The sequence below is a fragment of the Brachyhypopomus gauderio genome, chromosome 10 (assembly GCF_052324685.1).
Source record: "Brachyhypopomus gauderio isolate BG-103 chromosome 10, BGAUD_0.2, whole genome shotgun sequence".
Lineage (NCBI taxonomy): Eukaryota > Metazoa > Chordata > Actinopteri > Gymnotiformes > Hypopomidae > Brachyhypopomus > Brachyhypopomus gauderio.
In genome coordinates, this window is record NC_135220.1 from 476,796 (window position 1) to 501,491 (window position 24,696).

Consider the following 24,696-nt stretch of genomic DNA (forward strand, 5'->3'; position numbering starts at 1 on the left):
GTGTTGAGTGGGGACCAGCAAGAATAAACTCCTCCATTGTGAAGCAGTGTTTATGCTACGTAACTGCAACTTTACATCTAGCAGCTTGATATTTTCCTTAATTTAACCACGTTACCTTCGTGCACAGGGGTCAGGAAAGTTAAAATAAGACATCATGCTGACGTCCCAGATTTATGAATCTGTCGAAAGTGGACATTTCTAAAGAAATCAATATTTTAAAACACCAGCAGATTTTACTATCACTTAACAGAACAAAAATTGAACAAAACAAACAAAAAAAAGCTAAGAGGGAATGCTCTTTGTCAGCTTTATTAGATGAGAATACTGTGCTTAACCGCCAAGTACAGACTAGACTTCACTTTGGATAAGAAAAGAAAAAGAAAAAAAAAAGGAAGCACTTACAAAATAACAAAAAGTAATTTGCTTATTTAATGATTTAAAAAAATATTTCTTTGCAAGACAAGACACACAAAATAACTTTACACTCTCTCTTTGCAGAGAAGAAAGTGAGAAAAACGCAAACATGAATGCCACCATTTTCACACTGAACTGATGACTGGCGTCATGTAGATGAGGTAAATGTTTTGTGAAAAAAAATTATAAAGAAAAAGGCACAATCTACAATCAACCGTGCCATGTAAATTCACTTAATACCAATAATAATAATAATAATAATAACAACAATAATACACATCATAACACCATCATAACAGCAATAGAAAAAATATGAAGAAAAAATACAGACTGAATTTAATCTTGCAGGGCATTTTCCAGCCCTATTGTTTTGCCTTGACCATCACCAAAAACATGGCCTGTATTCACACCAAGAGTCCTTCCTCCTTTGCTCACTTGAGTCCAAAAGTTAATCTGGTTTCTGACCACAGGTAAGAGAACAGAAAGTCTTGCAGAGGCCAAAGGGTTGAACTTTCAGGCCCAGTTTGGAGGTGCTGCAACACACTATCTGACAACCAGACAAGAAACACACAGTTTGGAGGGGCCGATGCAGTCGTCGTGACAGAAGGCACCGCACCCCTGGCACATGATCATAGCCTTGAGACGGCAGGAACACTTCAGGGCCACGTCCTCCGTGGCACTGTCGGCGAACGCCTGGATGCTGATGGCGGTGCTTTGGCCTCCCGCGCCCCCTATGCGTGGCCGCAGCTGAAGCACGCTATCCGCTATGCTGCGGGAAAAGCCGCTACCGTCCACCACGGACACGTTAGCCGTGTAGCTAAAGCCGGACGAGGCCCCTCCAGAGCCCCCGCTCAGGACCCCTGCGCTCTGCTGCAGTTTGGGCAACTTCCCGTACAGATGATAGGGGAGAGACGAGGCAGAGGAGGGGGAGGAGGAGACCGGGGACGCCGAGGAGTCCGGGTGGCGGCTGTACGGATTTTTGCCTTGTTCCTTCTTTGCCATTCTGACGAGCGACATTTCCATGTTGAGAAGCCCTTCCATTGCCCCTCCACTCCCTGCACCCGTCATGTAACTGTCCACGGAGCTCGGGGGCTCTTTTTTGGTTACTACAACGACCGAACTATTGCCACCCATAGGAGCCTGTGAATTTTTGGTGACAGCTTGCTGGCAGGAGGGGCGCAAGGAGACCTCGTTTTTCACAGCAGCCGCAAGAGAGAGTTGCTGCTGGTAGGATTGAGGTTGGGGCGGCTGTGGTTTGGATGGGCGCCAGTTGATCTTTACAGTAGGTACAACTTCGGAGGGACAAAGGTCACCGTGTGGGGGAGAGGGGGCGTCGGGTGTGGTTCGGCACGCGGGCTGGGGGAGGTTGGTCGGAGGCTGCTGAAAACCTCCTGCTGACCTCTCTGGAGTTTCACCCCTGCAAGGCTGAGGTGTGGAGTGCTCTTTGATAACAGCCGAGTCCGAGGTCGGAACGCTCTGAGAGTTGTCCAACGGATGCCTGGAAATGGAGGAAGTGGAGGGGAGGGAGGTAATGACGGGCACCGCACCAGGCGGCACAGCGGACCCCGATGGTTGAGGAACGAATTGCTGGACCACTGTTCCTCGAGAGCTGGCCTCCTCAAACAAGCAGGCCATTCGAGACTGAGCAGCGCCGGTTGGGCTGGGACCATAATTCCGTCCAGGACCGGGGGACACCCGAGCAGAAGGGGCTTTGTGCTGGAACTCTGGACCAACAGGTTCTGTAGAGCCCGCCGTCTCAGCAGGGGCTCTGAAACGGGGAGCCAGGCTCCTGGGTGGTCCTCCCGGCTGTCGGCTTGACGGCACGGCTAACGATGTCCCTGGGAGCCGATTTATCTCTAGCTTACTTACTGAGTGTGGCTGGGGTAGGACTTTCTCCAACGGCAGACTGCCTTGAAGAAGCTGGGTGACCAGAGGATTGTTAGCTTCTACTGAGGACACAGGCCGAGCTGAACCTTGACTTCTCTTGACAGTAGGTACTTGGGAGGCGTTTTTCAACCCAGAATCGTCATCTGCTGGAATAAATGACTTCCCACCATTGCTGTTCTCATTTAGACCGTGTGTCCTGCTTTGGTCCTTTTCTCCCTGTTTGAGGTATGGCTGCCCGTGTGCCAGGGTCAGGGAACCGGAGTTCTGCTCCTGGGCATGGTTTGTGCCATGGCTGTGCATTGTGTGCTGCTTTTGTGGCTGAATTACTGGCTGGTTTGGCATACCATTTGGGAAACGCGCCTGAATAACTGTCTGGCCATGGGCAGGGTTACAGACACGGGCTTGGATCACTGGCTGCTGGTGCTGGGAAGGGCTCAAAGTGCATGAGGTAAGTCGACTTGGTATCTGAATGACAGGCTGACTCTGGGACTTCATATTCTGAGCCTGCAGTCCATTATGGTCCATCGCCCTATGCCAGTCCACTGGCTCATCCTCTTGGTTTTCGTTCTCAAAGTCTGATGCCGTCTCTGTGGAGTCACTGTGCATCCCAGAATCATCCTCCCTGGTGTGTTCTGGTAGAGAGGGGAGAGAACTTTCATAGCCTGCTCCATATTTACAACGACCCTCAACCTCTTCAGACTTATGTTCCTGCAATATTGTCTCCCTAACGGCTCTCTCCTCTGATCCCTCCACCAAACCATTGCGGGCTGTAACGAGTGTCTCTTTGGGGCCTTTAACATCTGAGCCATGCTGGATCACACCAGTAGTGGCAGAACGATGCTCATTTTGATTCTGTTCACCTTCCCAAGACTGAGACGATGCAGCCAAGGTTCTGATCACATCCACACCCTGAGCACCAAACCTAGGCAGCGAATCGGGTATGGATGTGGGAACTAGATTAACTGCTTCACTGGCCACAGTCACATCATTGGCAGACACCACTACACCGTCACTAGAATCTGCGTCTTCACCCCTGACTTCTTGATGACTGCCTACGGACTCAGGCTCACTTGGAGTAGGCACTGGAGTGTCTGACGTCTGCTCAGAGGCTTTATCGCTGGAGCAGGCAGCCACCTCCTCCACTCCGCAGATCTCCTCCACCGGGTCCTGGGAGGCTGGGCTGTCCGTCTCGGGTGGCGACGGAATAGGGGTTTTGGGGGACTCGGACGGGAGCACTGATGGGTTGGAGGAAACCGAGGACGGGGACGGTACCGTCTGCGGAGTGGAGGCGTCAGCCTTTTCTGGACTTCCTACAGAGGACAACTGTAGTTGTGCTCCAGACGAATGAGAGCTCGCAGGCGATTCCTGTTCCTCCACATCAACTCTTCCTCCTCCTCCTCCTCGTCTTCCTCCTCCTCCTCCTCCTCCTCCTCCAGGTTCAACGGGGCCCGGGTGCTCTCTCGAACGCCGCCCGCTGGTGCGATCCGGTACCCCAGTACCACCCCCCGGGCCGCCCCCCCCAGGCCCTGCCCCGTCCCCAGCGGCTGCAACAGCAGCAGCGGCTTCCCGCTGGGCACGGGCTTGCTGGGCGCGGGCCTTGATGTCCGCCAGGGTGCGCGCCCCTGTCCCGCTGCGCCGCGACCCCTCGCTGGGGGGCACGATGCGGGGACAGATTTGGTACGTTGGCGGCCCTTTGACCCAGGGCGGTTTGATCCGGGAGAGCTGAATCTGGGGGGGAAAAGATTAGAGAGAGATTAAAGACCATAAACATGTTTCACCATATTTTTAGTGAGTTGTAACAGAATCTCTGGCAAGGCCGAAAAGACAGTCATACCCGGATTGGCGGGACCTTGGGTTCCTCTGTTGTAGGTTGTGGCTTTTCTGAGTGCACACAGTCAACTGTGTTACGAAAGGACTGACGCTCGTCCAGCCGCGCCCGTTTCTCGGGAAAGCTGGTGAAGGCCTGGGACTCGTCGGGCCTCCTCTTCTGCTCTTTGAGCTGGATGGCAGGACTGGAAGTCGCAGGACTAGCTGCCGGGCTACTCTCCCTGCTGCTGGCCCCGGTGCCCGCTGTGCCCGTGGTGATGACCGAGGCCCCGTCATCGAGGGTGTCTGTGGCAACAGCGGCGGTCGAGGACGAGGAGGAGGTGGACGAGGAGGAATCGGAACTCGCGGCGAAGGTCCCTGGCCTGTCGGATGCGGAGGAGGGAGACGAGGAAGGAGAGGATGAAGACGACGTCGAGGAAGACGACGACGACGGGGACGAGGTGGACGCGACGGGGGGCTCGGGGACTGGGGACAGCAGGCGGTCGGAGGCATCCGGTTCGTCGCAGGTGGAGCTGGAGGAAGCAGGAGCAGGAGTGGATATGGGCACGGGGGAGGGAGGAGCCTCTGGACAAGTGGTTTCTGCGGGGGCTTCCGGTTCAGAATCTGCCGGAAGAACGATCTCTCCCTGAACCGCGGCGGTCTCTGGGACGGGCGAGGAAGCCGCGGTGGCTGCTTGTGACGAGGCCTGGTCCTCAGCCTGCTCCGTTGGTGCCCCGGCCGCAGGAGTGCTCTTGCAGAGTGGTCGGCGTGCCCTGCGTCTCAGATCAGCGCGTGATCGTCTCCTGATACGACCCTCTCTCCGCCTTCTTCCAACACTTCTCCTCTTGGGTGTGGCTACGGCGGTGGACTCTGCTCCCAGGACGGATCCAGCTACGTCTCCGGCATCGCTCACTGTGAGTTTCAGTGACTCCTCGTGACTCAAGCCAGACCTACAGGGGAAGGCAAGGAGAACATCAAGTTGCAAGGAGTTTATTAAACCCACTGTGATCAAGTTAAATGAGTCATGAGATCTTACTTTTGGCCATGGTACTCCTCAAAAAACTTCTCCTTCCATGCCTCCATCTTCTTTTCTTTCTCCATCTCTTGTCTGAAACGAACTTGCATCTCATGTGTGAATTCACCTAAGATGGAGGAAAAATATTTACATACAACTTCTAACCCTTGACACCTAGAAAACGCCCCAAAACATTTCCCAGTATAAACGTAGAAATATCTTCTTAAAAACTGATTAGCCTTTGATGGTCTTTTCTCTTTCTTTAAAGCAAGCCCATTTGAAATGGTTAACTGATGGGAAGTGTACCTAAAAAAAGCACCATGTTCCTGTATGAAGGTGACCCTCACCTTCAGCAAGCCTTTCTTTCCAGCTCTGAGAGGCATGAGTGAAGAACTCGTTATTCAGCGCCGAGCTGCTGAGCCGAGCAAGGCCGTCTGGGCCGACCTGTGCATTGAAAAGGCAGACGGGATGAAACGATGACAGAAACAAGTGAATACATAGCAAACATTTCAGGTCTGGACAAAAAAAAAAAAAAACTGGGCGCTTGTTCCCCAGCACCGGCAGCATGGGGTGGGTGGAGGTGTGCACAAGACGCACCTGCCTGTCCACCTCGGGGAGGAGCTGGAGGAGCTGCTGCTGGGAGTGAGAGGGGAACGCCGCAAAGGTGCGCGTGTTGATCAGGGCGCGGATGTTGGTGTTGACCAGGATGGAGCCGGGGGTCTCAAAGTCGACCTCCACCCCACCCCGACTCCTCTTCATGGGCCCTGTAAAATCCCCCAAACGCGGCGTCAGCGCACACGCAAGTGCTACCCATCACAGCTCAAAGCCACGTGAGCCTCGCGAGGCTGCTCGTCTTGCAGTGCCCTTTTCTTAACACAGCGCGTCTGTTGCAGAAGCAACTGGCTGCAGAAATATTCCACGGATCGGAAATATTCTGTCTATTCAAAAATTGGTGGCTGTGACTCAATGAGCATTGATGGGTCCAGATCTGTGATAAACAGTGTTTAATACTGAGGTTTCAGCAAGGGCTGTATTGTATTACAATAAGACTTCATTTGTAGTCAGAACCAAAATTGTAGCATTTATATAACATTGCAGAAAGCACAAGAGAGCAGCCAGATCATGCCCTGCATTCAATATGCAGCCAACATAACTGAGTTCAATTAGCATCACACAGGGCAGACAAGCCCAAAACCTCAGTCTGCACGGTTTCAGTGATTACTGACTCCAACATGTCTGAGAACATCTGAAACAAATTCAAATGTCAAAAATAATAACAACAACAACGAAAACAATGAAACAAAAAAAGAAACTTAAAGCATTTGCTGAGAATCACGATTTTAAATGCCGCCCATCAAGCAGTTATAAAGGAATGATAACAGCGAGGTCACGTTGGGAGTGGAAAACTCTCATTTGGGGGATCATTCGCTTCGGTTTTAGCAGCTTATCATTTGGGCCCACGAAGCACCCTGAAAGCAGGACTGAACGTAGGGCCTCATCACTTGCATGGACGGGACAGGTAAGCGAACTGGTGGGAAAGGCGTACAAGTTCATCGACTGATAAACGGGTCCCGGGGGTCTCATCCTCTGTACCTGAACGGAGGCCACGCATGCTCTTGAAGTGCTGGGGGCGTTTCCAGCCCAGCTCGGAGCGGGCACGGAGGGTGGGGCCTGGACCCCCCCTAGACCCTTCCCTGCGCCTGTCTGCAGCTCCTGGGGGGGACAGGTGGGGGAGGAGGGAGGATGGTGAGACTCTGCGAATGAGGGAGTGTGGTGGGAGGGGCAGGACAGGTAGAGGAGCCAGTGACACTGAAGAGGCTGGAGCGGCAGGCAAAAAAAAAAATAATAATAATTTACTAAAATTTCAAAATAAAAGTTCTGGCTAGTGAATGCGCGCACACAGCCACAAGGGCATATGTCCCAGGCATGGGGGGAGAGAGAGAGAGCGAGCAAGAGGGAGAGCGAGCAAGAGGGAGAGCGAGACAGAGAGACAGAGAGACAGAGAGAGAGAGAGAGAGAGGGCCAGAAAGGGTGAGCAGTTATCTGAGTGTGGGTGCAAATGCAAAGCAGAGGGGTCAGATATCCACAGGGCCTAGAGCAGAGCTGACTACCAGAAACACTGGTCTCACACAGAGGTAACTGAGAGCAAGCTACAACAAAACTAAAAACAAAAAAAAAAAAAAAAAAAAAAAAAACAAACAAAAAAATTCAGAGCCTTCTGGGAAGATGCTTATATTTTTTTAGTGATAACTGAGAGACAGAGGAGGCTGCCAACAGGACAGGACTGTGGAGAAACTGCCCTGAGAGAAGGTTGCAGTGTAAATGATTAAAGAGTGTCAGTGCATTAAATTACAAACACTGTCAGGCCAGTCAGACAGAGAGCATCCACGATCAGAGGGAGTGGGTAAACAAACCACTGCAGAGTGAAAAAAGGTGGGAGGAAATGGAGCAAAAGAGGAGGAGGAGGAGGAGGAAGAGGGGGGACAGTAACCTGATGGGACGTGTTCGCCGTTGACCTTGAGTGGAGTAAGAACCACACGAGGCATCATCACAGCTTTCTTCCTCTGCCTCCCTGACTGTAAGAGAGAGGAGGAGAAAGAGAGAAATTCATGAGCGCCACACACAGACACACACACAGACACACACATGCATTTACAGAAAAGGAAGAAAATGATTTTAAAAAAAGGAATTCATTAAATAAATGAATGGTCTTTGTGAGGTTAATGGAAATGAATTTGATGCATGACAAGAAATGAAGAATCTTTTCAGGTCATTGAGAATTCTTTGCTCAATGTGCAATTACTGCAAATGCATATGCCCAGAATTTTATATAAAAAGTCAGAGCTTTTGTGATAAGTTTTTAAAATTACTATTATTATAATATCTCAAAGTGAACACCGAGTCAAGTTGAACCAAACCTACTTTAAAATAGCAAATAAGCTCTCTCTCCACTTTCACAACAATCTAGTTAATGAGATAAGGTCATAACAACAACAACAACAACAGGTGTGGTTCTCTACTAATGATTAATGATAAACAAGATCTATCCCATAATACTGTCTGCCAAGACGTTAATTACTGGGGTTTGTCATCAACGCTGGCATGCAAACCCAATGGACGTTAGAAGACACCTATTGCACAAGGGACTTTGGGAACGCGATGGGGGCAAAAGAAAATAAACATATCAAAATGTTCTTTTGGGTTCTCTGATGGGTACAGAGAGGCTGCGATTGAGAACAATGTCCATGGGTGGAGATGGAGGTGTAGTCGTGTGGACATCCTGCATGTGCTGCAAACTGATGGCGGCTGGTAAGGAACGGCGTTAGGTGGGCTAAGGCACTGGAGTACCTGGGAGGATCGACTCAGGCGGCTCTGGGGTTCTGTGGAGCAGGAGGCACTGGAGGAGGTCTCGTCCACCGAGGCTGCAAAGGGGAGCAAAACCAGCAGAGACGCCGTTTTGGGGTTGTTGTTATTATTATTTTCTTTTCTGATCATGTTCTGTAGAACAGCCGACAGCAAAAACGCGTATCATCGTATAAAATGAGCCTGCTGTGTGCGGTGTGGTGTGCTTCTGAACTGTAATGGTGAACCTTAAGACAATGCAACACGCTGCCACCTTGAACAGCAGTTAAAGTATCGAACGAGGAAAAAAATGGCATAAAAAGAGGAAAAGAAAGGCCAAGCCCACAGACTCTGTGTGATCCCCTGCACATGGGGCATGGATCTAGACTTACAGAAGCTAAACATGCGGTAGCCATAGACAAATTGTCCTAAGCGGTGTTATGTCCTCAACATGCAGACAGTGTACCTGAAAATTAATTAATTTTTATGGACAAACATAGTGAGTGGTAACTAACACTTAGATGTCTTTCTTTTTGTTTGGCCAAGTGTGTGTATACAATGCAAAACACTTCCATAATTAGCTGTAATTGTGCTCGCTAAAAGGCAGTCTCTTATGCACACGCACACTGCTAGGTCACTGCTAGATGTCATGTGCTGCTGCAGTATCCATGGCAACACACACATCCTCAGGAAAAAAAAAATAAAAATAATCAATTTTTTCCCTGGCATCCTGTGTTCTCAGAGCCCAAGGCATTTGATGTTCATCGCCATTTGACTTGTTCGTTTTCCACTGTATTTCGGATGTTTCTACTGTGTTTTTGTGTTAGACGTGCCCATTACCCATTCACACACTGCTCAAGTGGCTAAATGAAGCAACGGAAGAAAACATAAAATGCTAATTTTAAAAAAGGCTCTTGCTGAATAATAAATTAAGCGATCGGTGAAAGGATTACACACCATCATTCTCGCCACTCGCTGCGGCCGTCTCTGTGGAGTCACAGCTCTCTTGCTCCGCCCCCTCTGCCGCTCCGACGGAGGCTGCCGTGGAAGATGTGGGCGTGGCTGCCTGGTCGGGGGCGTCGCCCGCCGAAGGGCTCTTCGTCCACTGAAGGGCATTTTTCTGTGCGAGGAAAGACATGAATGACCGGGGAGGCGGAGTCAGAAAGACCGAATCTCCATGGCTGCTACGTGCGAAGGGACTGAGGGCGTCTTTACCTTTAGGGTGAAGAGACTCATCCTTCCTGGCAGCTTGAAAAATATGCTGTTTTTGACTCTGTCTCCTCGCACCTGGGAGTGTAACATGGTGACCAGGCAGGCCAGTGGGGCAGTGCCACTGTGTGTGTGTGTGTGTAAGGGACAGAGAGAGAGAGAGAGAGAGAGAGAGAGAGAGAGAGAGAGAGAGAGAGAGAGAGAGAGAGAGAGAGAGAGAACGAACCACTTTAAGATGGATAGAGCAGTAAGCAAAGTAAGCACAGAACAGTTTATTGGGCATTATGTTTTATTAACCACAGTCACTTACCTTCTGCTTGTGAGGAAGCACACCCACAAAATGTTGGGATGGAGCATGCCAAGAGAGAGGGGGCGGGGACAGAATTTTGATGTGTTTAATATGCAATTCTGGAACACAGCAAGCATTTTGACAATTTCTAAAGACTCTGCATTTGGACGGGCAACAAGGACAGACCTCATTTCTTTGAGTCCTTTGGTCTGGATGACGTGGAGGATCTGTTTAGGAGTCATTGGGGCATCAGAGAAGTTCTCAAGAACCTTTGAGGGGAGAAAGAGACGGGAGATGAAGAACAACACTTCACCGGTGGACCAACACATACTTATCCTAACCACATGTGTGAACTCTAGATATAAAACGTGGTTCTTGTTGGCATAGGCAACTGGTCAACATGGTATTCCTCCAACAGACATCTTGCTTTCGGTGTTGTGCCGCTCGGAGTCTGGGATTAGTGGGTCTCAACACAATCACGCACATCGTTGCTCTCAACACTGGAACTATATTCTGCTGTTTTCTAGAGTAACTGCGTTAAGTACATTCCAACCCACAACATCTACACCGTCCCATGTGCGGCACAACTCTAGGAAGCAAACGTCAGGCACACTGCACGGAAAATTGTGAAATTGTTTCTCAAATTGTCGAGTCACAAACCACGTGACAATTATTTCTCTCATTACATGGCTAGTAACATTAAGATGCTCACGGCACATGGTTTTCCTATTGCAAACAATTCTTTCTGGCCTAAGGCCTGTTTATTTATACATATGGGGGGAAAAAAGAAAAAAACTCTCAGCCTGGTAGTTACGATGGGGAACGTTACAGAATAATCCTGGTGTTGTATTGGAGCCAAGGACACTGCAATGGAAAGTGCTTGTGTGGAACATGTAGACAGATACATACAGGACCGCCCACGCATACATATAGAGAGCATGCCAGCAACGGCATCTACGAGAGACGAGAACACAGCAGAGAAGGAAATAGTAATTCTTAGATTCCTCCTCCTTAGATTCACCCAGACAAAAAAAAAAAAAAAAAAAAAAAAAACTCCCAGTACATTTAACGCACATGTAGCGCCCATATACATTCAGATAGTCTAGACATTAGACGCCACAGCAAAGAAGGGCATTAATGTAATGTACGGTAGTGGTAAATGTATTGCACAATGAGGCATTTTGGGGTTTTGGCAAGTCTTTTTCTCCATTTTGTTAAATGGTAGCATCAACCATTAAAGGCACAATAAACAAAGTACTTAATAAACAAAATTGGCAAGCCAGGTCATCCAAAAACATTTGGAGGTGTCTCATGAGTGATGAGATACAAGGCATCAAAACCAAAAATTAAAACCGCAAAAATCTCATAAAATCTTCCCAAATCGCAGACAGACGCTGAAGTCCCAGGCGTTTAGGGCAGGACTAAATGGCTTGTTTTCGAGGAAGGCCGCAGTGCCTCTGAAGTGCCGCCTGCTCCCACAAACATGCCTTTCAATTTTAGCATAAAAATAGGGGGGGGGGGTGCCCCACCCAGATCCTGCCATGCCTCGACAAACACACATCCTGCACCCGCAGTAATGAGCACCAAATGTGCTTTGATACAGCAATAAAAGGAAAGTGCCATAGGATTCCTAAACAACAAGGGCTGGGGCTATTAACAGACCTCTGAGCCTGCTAGGTACCTTAAAGAATGGGACTATATAGATAGGACACATCAAAAATGCCAAAAAAATAAATAAAAAAATTAAAAAGCCAACAAAAGTTGATCAAAAAACAGCTGCACAGCCTTCACCAGGACACAGCTGTTCCATAAATTGTCGTTTCCCCTCCTGGCTTACTGCGCTGCTGTCTGAATTTAAATAGTTATCAGACGCTACATTTTTATAACCAATTCACATATAGATGCGATAGCCGAGCACTATACTACATGTATTCAGCATTACACCAAATCCAGTCGACCGCTGGGGTGTGTGCACGCTATATGAATTAAAATGGAATATGGCTTTGCAGGTATTAGCCCTCTCACTTCTTTTGCATACATCTATTTTTGAGCACGCACATGACCAAATCTATTTAGATATGGAAGGAAGAGTGTCTGTTCATATGTCGGCATCCGCCTGGATTTCTGGTGGGTGGGAAAATTTTTTTGCGGTGCCTGATTGACTGTCTGTGCCTCACAAACCAGCTGATACCTGCCAGCTGAACCTCAGACTTCACATGATGGGTCCCTACCTGCATGTGCTGTGCTCCATCTCTTCAAAGTGAACCACTCACACCTGACAGCTCACTAAACATACTCAACTTGATGCAAGAAACAGGAATTAAGTTGCAAGCTCTGGATTTAGCAATTAGGGAGACCAGACAGTACTGTGCATTGCATCAGCTATTTTGTGGGCCCTCAAACCCACAAAATACAGCATTGTCACTAGGGCCATGGCCTGACAAAACGTGTGGAAGTTGTTTAAGCACCAGTTCTACACCCCACCCTAGACAGTAACCCTAGAGTTGCACATGCCACCAGATAACACCGGCTGTAGCAGCATGATGTGGCTTTAGATTTCATGCTAAAGTCAGCTCCTGCCACAAATCCGAGTGGCAAAGTTGACGCTCAGTTCTGGCAGGCTGGGGTAGGGTGTACCCTCTTGGGTTGTTCAACATCAGGCACTTGTTAAAAGCACAAGATATCAGCCAGAACATGTCGATACCAAGGCTAAAGCCAGGAAAGCATGAAAGCATTCAATCAAATCAAGGAAGTTTTGTTCAGCTAAAAATTGCTCAAGTTTATGCAATATTTGATCAAATTTGTTAAGTAAGATAGGAACATACATACGTTTTTCTAACAAATGAGAGGTATAAAATGACAGCAACATTATTAACAAAAATAGCTTGCACCACTTGTCACTGACGTATCAAACATTTTGACAGCTCCCCTCCCTTTTTTAAAAATATTATTGCTTTAGTTCCTCTGTAAAGTGTCCCTGCGTTTTGAGAAAGGTGCTATAGACATGTAACATTATTATTATTATTATTCAGCCTCTGACACACGAAGCACTTCTCTGGGTCCTGATGTCATAAGGTCTTTCGAAAGTACTACAAGTTATTGCATGTAACTCGCATAGCTACATGCTTCATAGCAGCAGTGACAAAGCTTTGGGCATTACAAATGGCATGAATTAAGATTTAGGCCATGGTTCAAATAATCAGAGAATTTCCTTTGTTGAAATGTGCAACTTAATTATGTACACGTAGCTTGATTTTGCAGGAGTTTGAGGATTCTACAGCAAATAAAATCTCTTTTAAATACAACTAATTCAACCAATTCGAGTATAACCCCAAAGTGTTGAGAGGGTAAATCACTTTCATAAGCAACCGCACAATATTCAAGTTGAGGTCCAAGCAGTGGGTGCTGTTTACACATGGTAGCCAAACTGTCTACAAAGCCCAGTGCATTTAAATGACATGTACCCCATGCATTCATTCACCGTGCAAACTGATACGTATTATGATGGCTTAGTCGTAAAAACTAGATGCACCTACAAGCCGCACACGAGTGTGTGGAATTAACCGGCCTGCAGCGTTAAGCAATTAAAGGGACTTTAAACGTCGCACGGGGTGAAGCTCAAACTGTAGCGGGCACACACGTCGTTAAATGGGGGATGGATGCGGTTAACAAAGGGGGGGTTTTGGACACGAGTGTTGGGGAGGCAGGGAGGTTTGTCGGCCCGTCCCCGGCGAGACTCGCAAACAAAGGGTCAAACGAGTGGCGCTAACGGTGCTAAGCTACAAGTTGTGTTGTTTCATTCACACGTAGACTACTACTAACATCGATATATATGAATATATTACATTTATACGCATGCAATTTAAGAGATTAATCCCGATTTCATGACCCCAAACGCGATGCAAACACACACACACACACACACACGGTTGATACAAGCCCAGGTCTCTCCCCCTCTCTCCGGCTACACAAGCTTTGTCCAGTCGCTCACGGCGAAATTACCGCAAACATTTAAATAAAAAAAACATAAAAATATAAAATAAAAAATGTAAAATATGAGCGGAAGGGCGGCGGGGTTTACCATGCGAGCGGCCTCGGCCCACGTCCGCTCCTTCTTCCTCTTCTGCTTGTCCTTCATGTCCTCGGTCTCCTCTGCGGATACGCGCGTCTCTGGTGCGGCGGGCCTCGGCCGGGGGAACGAACCGCGCTTTACAAGCCCGAGAGACCTCGCCGCGCTCACGGCCACCTGCCCCGCGTCGACACCGCACGTCTCGGAACCACCACCAGCACCAGCAGCCCTCCTCCTTCTCCTCTTCGCGGGGTTCTCCTTCGCTCGGGAGCGTTCGCAAACTCAAGCCCCGCGCCTCGGCTGAGCGACGGCGGCGCGTCCGAAGCGGAACGGTCGGCGTTAGCTACGTTAGCTTACGGCGGTTAGCTACGGCGGCTAACGGCTAAAGGTAGGTGGCGCGAGCCTCTTTGTACGTCCGCGTGCCAGTGGCTGTGGCTGGTAAACACATGCGCGAGCCCCCCCGGCGGCCACGAGACACTCCTTTAGGCGTGTAACTGCAGGGAAGGGGAAAAAAACACACCACACACCCCTCCTCACTTTTGGGAGAAGGAGAAGAGAAGCACAACTGCGAGGTCAAAGGTCACACACACACTGCAGGAATGCAACACAAGACGCTCGTGCCCATCCCCCTCTTCTCTTCTCTTCTCTCTCTTCACTCGCTTCTTCCAACCAGCACCGCGGAGCAGCCCGTCTGACGTAGCACACGGGACCGGGGACCCGCCCGTTATCATGCAAACGACCACGGCGGGCGTCGTGTGTCTCACAGAATGAACTACATTTAATTAAATAATCCGATTAGTAGGTTATGGGCGTTATTTTTTTTCTCTTAAACGTAGTCATAATACAATATTTGATGCCAAGAATAGACTAAGATGCACCAACTTCCTCTTGAGCTTTCGACATTTTCAAAGTAAAGGCTCCAGGTCTCGTTGATTTGTGTGGGTCTAATTTCTTTCCCGAGTTGAGAGCTTTTTCTGATTGTGAGTGAACCATTTATAAGACCACTGGCACATATTCAAAACATTCTGAAACGGCATCGCAGGTTCATGCACATTACCAAATAATTCATATGAATGGAGCTTCTTGATTTACAGAAGCAGCTATGAAACGTAGTGAATGAGTTATAGTATAAGATATTACCTTAAGCAAAACGTCATTTAAAAAAGTAAACTATAATTAACTACTCTTAATTATGAAACCCTCTCAATAACCTGTCACGGCCATGTCGTGTTTTTGCCTCCTGAAAGCATCAGAGACTGATGTGCTAACGATACATGTTTATTAAGGGGTGAAGGCTTTTATTTTGAAATACATGTGTATTCAAAACCGGAAATAAGTACCTTCACATTACTCTATATTAGTGATGTATGCTAATGAATAATAATAATAATGAAAAAATAATCCTTACTGGTATTTGTACATTTGTATATTAGATAGTACATCATCACAGAGATAATAGAAACAATAAATTTAAAGGCATTATATTTCGACACACATACTTCAGATACGCCATCTTTGTTCGGGGCAAAAATGCCGAAAAGTTGCTCTGCGTACAACTGCACGAACAGGTACAGCAACACAAACCCAGATATTACCTTCCACAGGTAAGCAGCCTGGTTTCGGTTCAGTTCAGTTCATGGCAAAAGTAGACTTTGCGATTAGATTACAAATAATAAGTAATAAGATTGATATTTTATATCAGAAACTCATGGCGTGTTTTTCCACCAGATTCCCGTTAAGTAAGCCGTCTATTTTGAAGCAGTGGTTGGACAACATTGGACGCGACGGTTTCCACCCAAGGAAACACATGGTCATTTGTTCACTGCATTTCACGCCCGATTGTTTCAGTGGTGTCGGTAACCGCACAAACCTGCTGTGGAACGCCGTCCCAACACTTTTTACAATCCCGACTCATGATACTAAGGTAAATTGATCCTTACAATAGATGACGGACAGGCGAATGGGTTTCTCGAGGCTGTAGCTCTGAAGTGCGTTTTGTGTTTTTGGCACAGCAAAGACGCTCCAGAAAGAGACAGAAGAAATTTCATCCAGCTCTTTCTGAACTCCATGGATTTGCACCACAGTGGATGATTAGTGTCAGGGACCATAATCAAAGTGAAAACATGCAAGCACTCTCTCTTCCAACTTCAGTTGAACATCATGCAGACCTGCACGGGTTTTATCTCCACCACACAACTCCAAAGGTGAACATCTTTTATGCAGTTAAATATTTAAGGTTCGATGTTTGCATTAAATAACCACTAAATTTTCTCCTTTTACTTTCCCCAGGATTTTGATGTCAGTGACCACACTTATGCCTTAACAGATCCTTGCTCAGCAAAAGCTCATCTTCTTGATGCCTTAGAGATGAATCGGTGGCTGAGAAAGAGGTTGAAGAACAAATTTCAAGAGATTAAAGTAATCAAACGGAGATTACAAGCTGCGCAAAGACAGTTGATGACCCTTCGCTGTTGGCGTGACTTTAGTCTGATGTGGCGGCAAAGACACCTGCGGTTCTCGGTTATTAAGGACAAATTCAAAAGACCCATGGCAAACCTAAAGTGCCACAGCACACAGGTAAAGATGTTCAAGGATTCTGTGTGTGGCAGGACAGACAATGACTTCTGAATTGAAAGTCTTCACCCTTGTCATGGGTGAAGATGTAATGCATAAAGGAACCAACTATGCAGTAAGACAGGTAAACATGGGAACAATTAGGTCATTTTTGACTGATTGATATTACATATTAGTTGACTTGAGAAGCAAGTAGAGAATACTCCCAGATTCTAGACGGTATCAACTGTACATACATCACATACTTCCACAGCTTTCCCTGTTTGAAAGTTTTACATTCAAGTTTTCATGAACATGAAGTAAGGATGGATGAGGCAATTTTATACTGCAAGTAAACAGCTTTCTTTACTGCTAATGCTTGGTCTGTGCAGTCAGACAGCAAGCCACAATTAAATTGCGTGTGGGACACGTTGCAGACACCATGATGGTTCAAACCCACGTAATGTGCATTTCGTCGACCAGAAATGGACATAAGACCTTGTTCAAAACAAACAAACAAAAAAAAAAACCAATATACCCCATCATGAACAGAAGTACACAATGCACAAGTATTTGATTTCATTTTATTTCAAGGATTTATTTAAACTCCACCACTCACATAGCAAGAGGGAACTTTCTTGAAACACAGAGATGCTGTACACCAAGGTCTCTCCATGAAAGGCTTTTTAAATAGTTCACCTTTATCAGCTACATTTCCCCTAAAGTTCCCAACTATTCCAAAAACATCAGCACATTCCAGAATGACCATGGAAGCCGGATCATTTTTGTCATATGGCACTTAAAGTACTTTAATGTGACATTGTGAAAAATAAATAGTCTAGTGTGATGTAAAGGGGAAGTTGGAAGCTTGGACTGTACACCATTGTTTATTATTCATCAGTGTGGGTACTATTGAGGTCTGAGAACAAGGTAGGAGTCGAACCCTCCTTGAAGGTTGCAACTTTGCCTCACGTTTCACTGCAATTTCACATCAGTTTTTCCATCACGTAAGAATGTCAAGTTTTACCATTTAAAACTCAGCGTAAACTCAAACGTTTACTGATTTGGTCTGACCATTCAAAAATGGATCATAGCATTTCCATGCCATATTTTACTGTAACAGATTTCACATTTGACTTTAAGACTGGGATGATGAGACTGGGATTTAAAATGCAAAGGTGAGTGTTTATTCGAACAAGCCAAACAAAAACTGAATTTGACCTCAGATGCAGGTCAATCCCTGTCCAGTTCAATTATTCCATTTTGTATATTGGTGCTTACAAATTGTGATCAAAGCATAGATGCTGACAACTCCCCAGCTTTAGTGGCTTCTGTGACATGAATCTGTAGTCTATTCATCCTCTGGTGGCTGTACAGTACCGGTAAAAATTTCATTACAGGACGGATGAGCAGACACTGCCATGGCCTGGAGATGCTCCAGTCTAGTTCAAATCCTATATGCTACAACAGGGGGATACCTTCCTTTCAGTAGGAAGGGGATTTTTCAATTTTTATAAGGACAGTTTTCAATTGAACAATTTTTCTGAAGGGGTCCCCATCTTCATGCTCTGTTCCTGTGAACTTGGTTTCTAAACATGCCTCTTTGCATAACAATTAAAACAGCACAAAATCATGGGTATATATGCATATGAAGGATATTCCCTGTGGCCTGAAAGTCAAAGTCATTATAACATCCATTTCTCCTCTCTGTGAGTCCAAGCTGACCCTTCCAGCCCTGACGATAAATGGTTCCTAAGTGTCATTATCAATCCGGTGAGCTACAATGCAGAAGACAGAAACTCTAGATTACCACAGAGACTGAAACAAAACCTCCACGATGACTGACTGAAATGAAAAAGTTACACCAACACAGAGTAATGATCATGCTGAAAAGAAAAGGAGCCGTTGTACACGTACATTGTTTTGGTATCCTGAGTGCTTCTGTGTCACCAGCAACAACCTGGTGCATTACGCCTCTGAACTGATACAGCAGCTTGAGACTCTTCTCTTCGCCCACGCAGGGGTCGTAGAAGCCCGGAAGTCCACACTGAGAACATGGCAAACGGTGGGAGCTTTGAGCTTACACGGGTCCCATGAACTCGTATATACACCGGCCGTTAAAAACAAATGCAGCATTAAAAAGACGCGTTATTGGCTTAGCTAGCACGTTCCGACGTGCATCCTCTGGAGTGTGCTTACCTTTGAAGCCTCCGTGAGGATGAGTTTGGAGTCTTTCACCAGGCACTGAAGAGGAACCGTCACGTCAATGACTCTTGCTCTTTCGTGTTTCCTACTGTTGTCCGTCACAAACTTCCCGTACCAGGCATTGAGTATAATGAGGCCTGAGGAGAGAAAACATTTGGTGAAAACGATGTCCGATCCTGTAAGTCGTTGGCCGTCGGCAGCTTTCTGGCCTCCTACCCATTCTGGATTCCTCAGCTTCGATAATTCGCCGCACAGACTCCTGCATCAGCAGAACCTACAGAGAAGCACCAAATGCAAAATAAGTCTTCACCTGCATATATTGTGAAGGTACATATTTATCACTCTGACAAAATCACCAGATAGAGAACAGTGCAGCAACCACATGTCTACTCATCCTACAGAGAGGTCAGAATGGCTTTAAAGGAGTCTGCATTGTGACTGATCAGCAGTACACTGGGGCTCTGTGGACTCACAGCAGACTCCGCCTCCTGCTTCTTCTTGGCAATATCGGAGGCGGTGTTCTCCCTCTGTTTCTCCAGTTCCCTGGAGAGAAGGAACGGTTAGATGCAAGTAATTCACCACGAACTTCAACATTTTTTATCTGAATGAGCACCAAGCGTGGCTTAAAAACTACACATAAGCTGCAGGGTTATTAATGTGCAATGAAGGTAAAACCCACTATATAACCACACTGAACAAAACTAAACTGAATCCTTAGCTCAGATGAAAATAGCGAGGTTGTTTCTCACACAGTTAGGAGTCGGATTCTCCTCCACCGTGAAATAATAAGCCAAGATGCCAGTATCTTTTTTTCCCTCTTCATAATATACCTTGTACATTCATTACATTCATTGTACATTTCATTTTGTACTCAAATTCAGACACGATCAAATAATCAATACTTGTTTACAAGGTCTCACTCAAGAGACAGAAATATAAGTATGTTTTCAGGGTTGGTGGAGGTGTCGAGGGACTTACTGCTCTTTCTGGGCACGCACGTATGGCTTGATAACAAGCCTCTGGATGGCTAAGAAAAACACGAGTGGTCCGACAGTGGCATAGAACACCGCACTGGGGAGCAGCTGGTCCGTCAGATGGATTGGAAAGAAGTACGTCTGGCTGGCTCGGTTCAACCTAGACACAAACACACAAAATGCTTTCAATAAAAGAAGCAAATTCCTTAATGTTTGAAAATGTTTACAATCTGCAACACCAAACGGCATACTTGATCTTGAGGGAGACACCTTGTGGTACTCCGATGCTGACGGTAGCACCCAGAACACTGTGTCGGCTGATCTTGGTCTCGGCACCATACTCTACCACTGTGCCGAAAAACCCTGATCTGCAGGGCACACACACAACGAGTTTTTAAGCAATTAATAGTTTCATACATGAAAGCAATAATAAAACATACTGTTTAGATGGGAATGTTCAATTCAGTTGTATTCAAATGTACAGCACATACTTGACAGAGCCCTTAACCTTGGTCTGATCGTCATCTTGGAATTTGTACTGGTAACTCATCATTATGAAAGTGTGTGGGACCCCCAGCTATGACGAGGAAAGAATAGATTTTAGAAAACATTCAACATTACGAGAACAACCATGTTAAAGTTTAGCACCATTTTCATGGTCCAGCCATTTTGAAGTACATTGCTAACTTAATCTTAGGGTGCACATCCAATGTTGCTGTGATATGGATTTTAAACTGTCTTGTTAGTCGATCCCAAAGAGGCTTTGATAATATTGTACCACAGGACCGTGTGTTTGGTGGCTACTTTGCTCCAACACACCCAAACACAATCTGCACACCTTATTAGGTTCTGAGCATTGACTAACAAGAGTGCCCTGTGAGTAAATCGATGCATCTGCCAGTCAAAGAAATGCTTAAGGCTGGTGAACGGTAGATAGAGTGTTGCATGTAAACGAAGAATACAATGGAGGTGCCTGCATCGGCCGGCATGGAGACCAGACAACAGCAAAAGCATTGGTCTTTTAATTGGCTAAACACCAGTCATCAGCAAACATAATAACCGAACACGGAAGTATTCAAGAAGCATTAGATAAGCATTGTTAACCCAATCACTCCTGTGGAGAACCGCTGTACTGTTGGACGGCGTGGCAGTCCGAGTGTAGGCGATGTCTTATCTGTGGCCGGGCGGACCCGAAACTCTCCCACAACATGACATGGAGTTGACTGACCTGCACAGCAAAGGTGAAGTGGCTGGTCTTTGTGTCTCTGACAATGCTGGTGTTCATGGAGGACTGAGTACCCCAGCGCCACTGCAGGTATCCCATGGTGTTCTTATCTAGGTGGCGAGCCAGCATGGTGACCACACCCGGACGCACGCCACGCGATGAAAACTGCATCGCACACTGAGCGGTCATGAAGCTGGAAACAAGCGCGCGCGCGCACACACACACACACACACACACACACACACACACACACACACACACACAGTTTGCTCACAGTTTTGGCTCAATGGGTGAAGTTAAAATCCACAGTTTTAGTCATGTCTATTCACAAGTGTGTGTTTTTATTTGGGTTTTTAAAATTATTTTATTTTAAATACTTGCTAGACAACTCTAGAAAGTGTGAGTGCTCAAGCATCCCTGGAGACCCGCCCCCCCCACAAAACCACTTCTTAACACAGCAGAAGCGTGTCCCACAGCCTCAGGTTGAGTTTGAACCAGCTATGCCATCAGCTTCCCATGGCTTGGGAGTCCCCGAGGATCTCATTAGGAGGGAAGGGTGGCATGGTCCCTGTCTTCACTGCTTCTGTGTAATGTACCAACCCGAGTACTTAGTGTTCTCCTCCAAGTTCACTAGGGCACTTGAAAGTGTTATATGGCTGGTACTTCTATAACTTGCAGACTGTACGAGCAATAAAGGGGACATTAAGGGGGCCTTTATTATTGTCAAGTGCTGATGGTGTTGTGTGAGGGCAGGAATTTACTGGCTATAACCAAACCAAGAGGAAAATAACCACACATGGGAAGGGAGTGAACCACCCAAATCAATGGTGAGATTTGCAGGCACATTGCAAGTCGTGTTCTTGTTTGAATTTGTTTCAAATGAGGGGCGACTACCTTCAAGATACCTGGTGATGTCAGCGTTACTCACCAGCGAGGTGTCAGGTTGCGGAACATCTTCAGCCCAAGAAGAGGGCCGTGCGTGTCTCCAGCTCCTAATTCCACCTATAGATAGAAAAGTGTCTGGTACAGTCTCTACTGACATTTGTAAATTTGTATGAAATAGCAGGCAGAGTGCACACCTCCCCCCAGCCTTTTGCTGAGGTCACTCGCCGGAGTGCCACGTTAATGTTTCCACCACCGTTGCCATTGTGTGTGGAGAGGGAACCGGAAAGTATGGCTGTATCTGACGTGGTCAGAGGTGCCTGAGGAGAACACAGTGAAATGAAGAGAAAACACACATGTAATTTATGAATGGTGTAGAATATCTGGGAAAAAAAAAATCACCCACTGCACATAGTGAACAATATAATTATCACATTACTTCTCATTCTTCATGTCCAGCATGGAACCAAGTACAGGAATATGTGAATGTAATGCTGATAAATGCGTACCTCAATGGACTGAGATATATGCATCTTGTTAATCTCAATGTGGGGCAAGCCACCACCAGACATCTCCTCGTAATCTTCCTCATAGCGGTCGAAAAGGTCTGTGGCATCCACACCCACACTGATCGTCCCCTATCCACAGAGAAGAGATGGCCAGTAAGTGTGCGTCCTGACAGAAACCACACACACAACACAACATGCATAACAAATGAAACCTTAGGGTTGGTCCTCTGCTGTAGTCGTCTCTCCTCTCTCTCTCGTTGAAGACGCTCAAACTCTTCTCGGATCTCAGCTGGTGTTCTCTTCCTTTCTACTACCTGAAAGAAAGAAAAAACGTGTTGTATGTAGTACATGGAAAGCGATGCTCCATCACATAACAAAGATATTCTATGAAGTACACCCTATATTGAAATTATTGAAATAAAATTGAATTGAAATCTACCTGATGACAACAATAAAAATGAAAAATCAATCAGTATTGTTGTTTTTATCTCTCCAACCAAGACTTACCTCCCATCCCTCCACATCCAGGCCTCTTTTCCCATATATGTCATAGATAGCTCTAGACTGTGGGTCACTGAGAACTGTGCAAGGACAAAATAAATACACCAGAATCGTTTTAAAGTGTTACAGAGAAGCCCACACATCCCACTGAGCAAAAGGCAAAGTGTGTCATCGGAGAAATGGAAAAAAACCAAAACAAAGGACCAATTCTTTCATGTTTGAAGGGCCGTGCAGACTCTCACCTTCATATGCCTGGTGTACCAAGTTAAAAAGCTGCTCTGCCTGTCTCTTTAGGTCTGGATCTCGGTGTTTATCAGGGTGGTACAGCATACAAAGGCGGCGATATGATGCCTTGAGTTCCTCTTGCGTGGCCTGAAGGAACAAGTCGTGTATGTATTTTAGAATTTCAGTGTGATATAAAATTTGTGTACAAGTCCTGCTGTGATAACATATCTAGAGCAAACTTCAGATTTGAATACCTGTGCTCTAGATGATAAAATCTGTCATTCTTCCTCAAAATTCCCCTGAAGTTCAAGTTACAAAGTGGCCATTAGTGATATTTGGGGTCATTTATGAAATCTTAAAAATAAGACTATAATTATATACCTCTGTGTTTATCTAGTCTTGTCTTATATGTAGCCAAGAAGATTCACTAGTGTTTCTGAGTAAATTAGTGAAACTGAAATCTCTAAAACTTCAGATGATGCATTGTGAATGTTTAAGTTTAGGATTCATGACTTTCATTACTAATTACAATGAACCCATTTTCAGCACTTAAGCGCAAGTGTTTAACATCGATCTAATGGTATAAATGTTTACATCCTCCTAAATTCTCACACATTTGTAATCTAATCGCGGTTGATGGAGCTGCATGCCAGAAGTCGGTTCCCTTTAACGAGATTCTCCTTCATCTAAACATCATTACACGTTAATGAAAACAAAACACAACGAAGTCTCGTCGCAACTCGAACTTCCCACCGAGATATTTGTCATGTAATCTCTTCATAAAAACTAAAGATACTCGAATCAAACGTAGTGCGAGTCATCTTTACTGTAACGCCGGTGTTGAACACAGCACGGACGGTCGAGAAGGACAGCTAGCTAACTCGTCGAGCAGCTACACGGGCTACGCGACTCGTTACGTTAGCTGGCTAGTGAGCTAACGTAATGGTGATGCTAGCAGGTGATGCTAGCAGGCTAACGGCCAATGATAACAGGGTCACGCAGCTAACGGCTAACATGCTAACGCTTTAGCATCGTTAGCTCTTTACTCTCGAACTTCCCTCACATACCGGCGCCCTTCGCTTCACTGGCGACACTGTTGGGCTTTTTGCATCACGAACCACTTCAACCTCCCCAGCTGTGAAATCCCTGAACGAATAAAAGCGGCCGTCGTACCTCCCTCCGCACGTTTAACAGGGAGTAGTAATCGTCGTTGTCGATTTCATCCTCCTCCAAGGCCGCCGCCATGTTTTACAACCTTTCATCCCCGCCCGGCGGCGGATAAACGGGCCCCGATCTCCGACTCGCACCCGGGGACGGCGCGGCGGTCTAGCGCCCCCCTTCGGTTCGGATGATCGTTGTCCTTAAACTTCAAGCTGTCTATGTTTAAGTTCTAACAATTATAGGGTGTAATCTAAACAATTATAACATGGAATATTTTTTTGCATGATGGCACTCGGGAATTGTTAGTGACAAAGCTGAACAACCAGGCGTGGGCTTCGTTTATACGTGCTTTATTTTCGATAGGTAAAGTTAATAAGTCCGTTAAGCTGTCATACCTTCTTCGATAACTAAAGAGGGTAAACGTGTTTTG

At 46.4% G+C, this 24,696-nt stretch overlaps 3 protein-coding genes across 4 annotated transcripts; 1 reads left to right on the top strand and 2 right to left on the bottom strand.

Moving 5' to 3' along the window:
• Positions 1–293: 293 nt before the first annotated feature.
• Positions 294–14,901, bottom strand: asxl1 (ASXL transcriptional regulator 1). Of its 2 annotated transcripts, XM_077018438.1 has the most exons (13): positions 14,044–14,901; positions 10,149–10,231; positions 9,984–9,986; positions 9,680–9,797; positions 9,422–9,584; positions 8,471–8,544; positions 7,614–7,698; positions 6,716–6,835; positions 5,720–5,886; positions 5,470–5,566; positions 5,144–5,249; positions 4,136–5,057; positions 294–4,029 (listed from the first exon to the last, which is right to left on the bottom strand). In XM_077018438.1, exons 1-13 carry the CDS (start codon positions 14,098–14,100, stop codon positions 958–960), a joined length of 5,067 nt encoding a protein of 1,688 aa, XP_076874553.1. In that variant the 5' UTR covers positions 14,101–14,901; the 3' UTR covers positions 294–957. The 2 variants fall into 2 exon arrangements, with proteins under 2 accessions (XP_076874553.1, XP_076874554.1); XM_077018439.1 differs by lacking the exon at positions 6,716–6,835 and having other exon boundaries at positions 14,044–14,309.
• Positions 14,902–15,355: 454 nt separating this feature from the next.
• Positions 15,356–17,153, top strand: thap3 (THAP domain containing, apoptosis associated protein 3). Its single transcript, XM_077018437.1, has 4 exons — positions 15,356–15,635; positions 15,760–15,955; positions 16,044–16,235; positions 16,321–17,153. Exons 1-4 carry the CDS (start codon positions 15,562–15,564, stop codon positions 16,657–16,659), a joined length of 801 nt encoding a protein of 266 aa, XP_076874552.1. The 5' UTR covers positions 15,356–15,561; the 3' UTR covers positions 16,660–17,153.
• Position 17,154: 1 nt separating this feature from the next.
• On the bottom strand, positions 17,155–24,421 carry dnajc11a (DnaJ (Hsp40) homolog, subfamily C, member 11a). Its single transcript, XM_077018434.1, has 16 exons — positions 24,279–24,421; positions 23,123–23,252; positions 22,887–22,960; positions 22,592–22,693; positions 22,380–22,508; positions 22,068–22,190; positions 21,917–21,990; positions 20,992–21,181; positions 20,255–20,340; positions 20,015–20,131; positions 19,768–19,923; positions 19,263–19,332; positions 19,006–19,063; positions 18,784–18,926; positions 18,502–18,631; positions 17,155–18,362 (listed from the first exon to the last, which is right to left on the bottom strand). The coding sequence occupies exons 1-16, from the start codon at positions 24,348–24,350 to the stop codon at positions 18,337–18,339; spliced, it is 1,680 nt and encodes a 559-aa protein (XP_076874549.1). The 5' UTR covers positions 24,351–24,421; the 3' UTR covers positions 17,155–18,336.
• Positions 24,422–24,696: the final 275 nt, after the last annotated feature.

Coding starts and splice junctions, on each gene's coding strand:
- dnajc11a (XM_077018434.1), bottom strand. CDS start 24,350: ATGGCGGCGGCCTTGGAGGAGGATGAAATCGACAACGACGATTACTAC. Junction 23,253..24,278: donor TGTTAAACGTGCGGAGGGAG/GTACGACGGCCG, acceptor TTGTTCCTTCAG/GCCACGCAAGAGGAACTCAA. Junction 18,632..18,783: donor TCCTCACGGAGGCTTCAAAG/GTAAGCACACTC, acceptor CCATGTTCTCAG/TGTGGACTTCCGGGCTTCTA.
- thap3 (XM_077018437.1), top strand. CDS start 15,562: ATGCCGAAAAGTTGCTCTGCGTACAACTGCACGAACAGGTACAGCAAC. Junction 15,636..15,759: donor CCAGATATTACCTTCCACAG/GTAAGCAGCCTG, acceptor TTTTTCCACCAG/ATTCCCGTTAAGTAAGCCGT. Junction 16,236..16,320: donor TCCACCACACAACTCCAAAG/GTGAACATCTTT, acceptor TACTTTCCCCAG/GATTTTGATGTCAGTGACCA.
- asxl1 (XM_077018438.1), bottom strand. CDS start 14,100: ATGAAGGACAAGCAGAAGAGGAAGAAGGAGCGGACGTGGGCCGAGGCC. Junction 10,232..14,043: donor GGGCCGAGGCCGCTCGCATG/GTAAACCCCGCC, acceptor CTCCCCTCAAAG/GTTCTTGAGAACTTCTCTGA. Junction 5,567..5,719: donor TCCCCGAGGTGGACAGGCAG/GTGCGTCTTGTG, acceptor TTCAATGCACAG/GTCGGCCCAGACGGCCTTGC.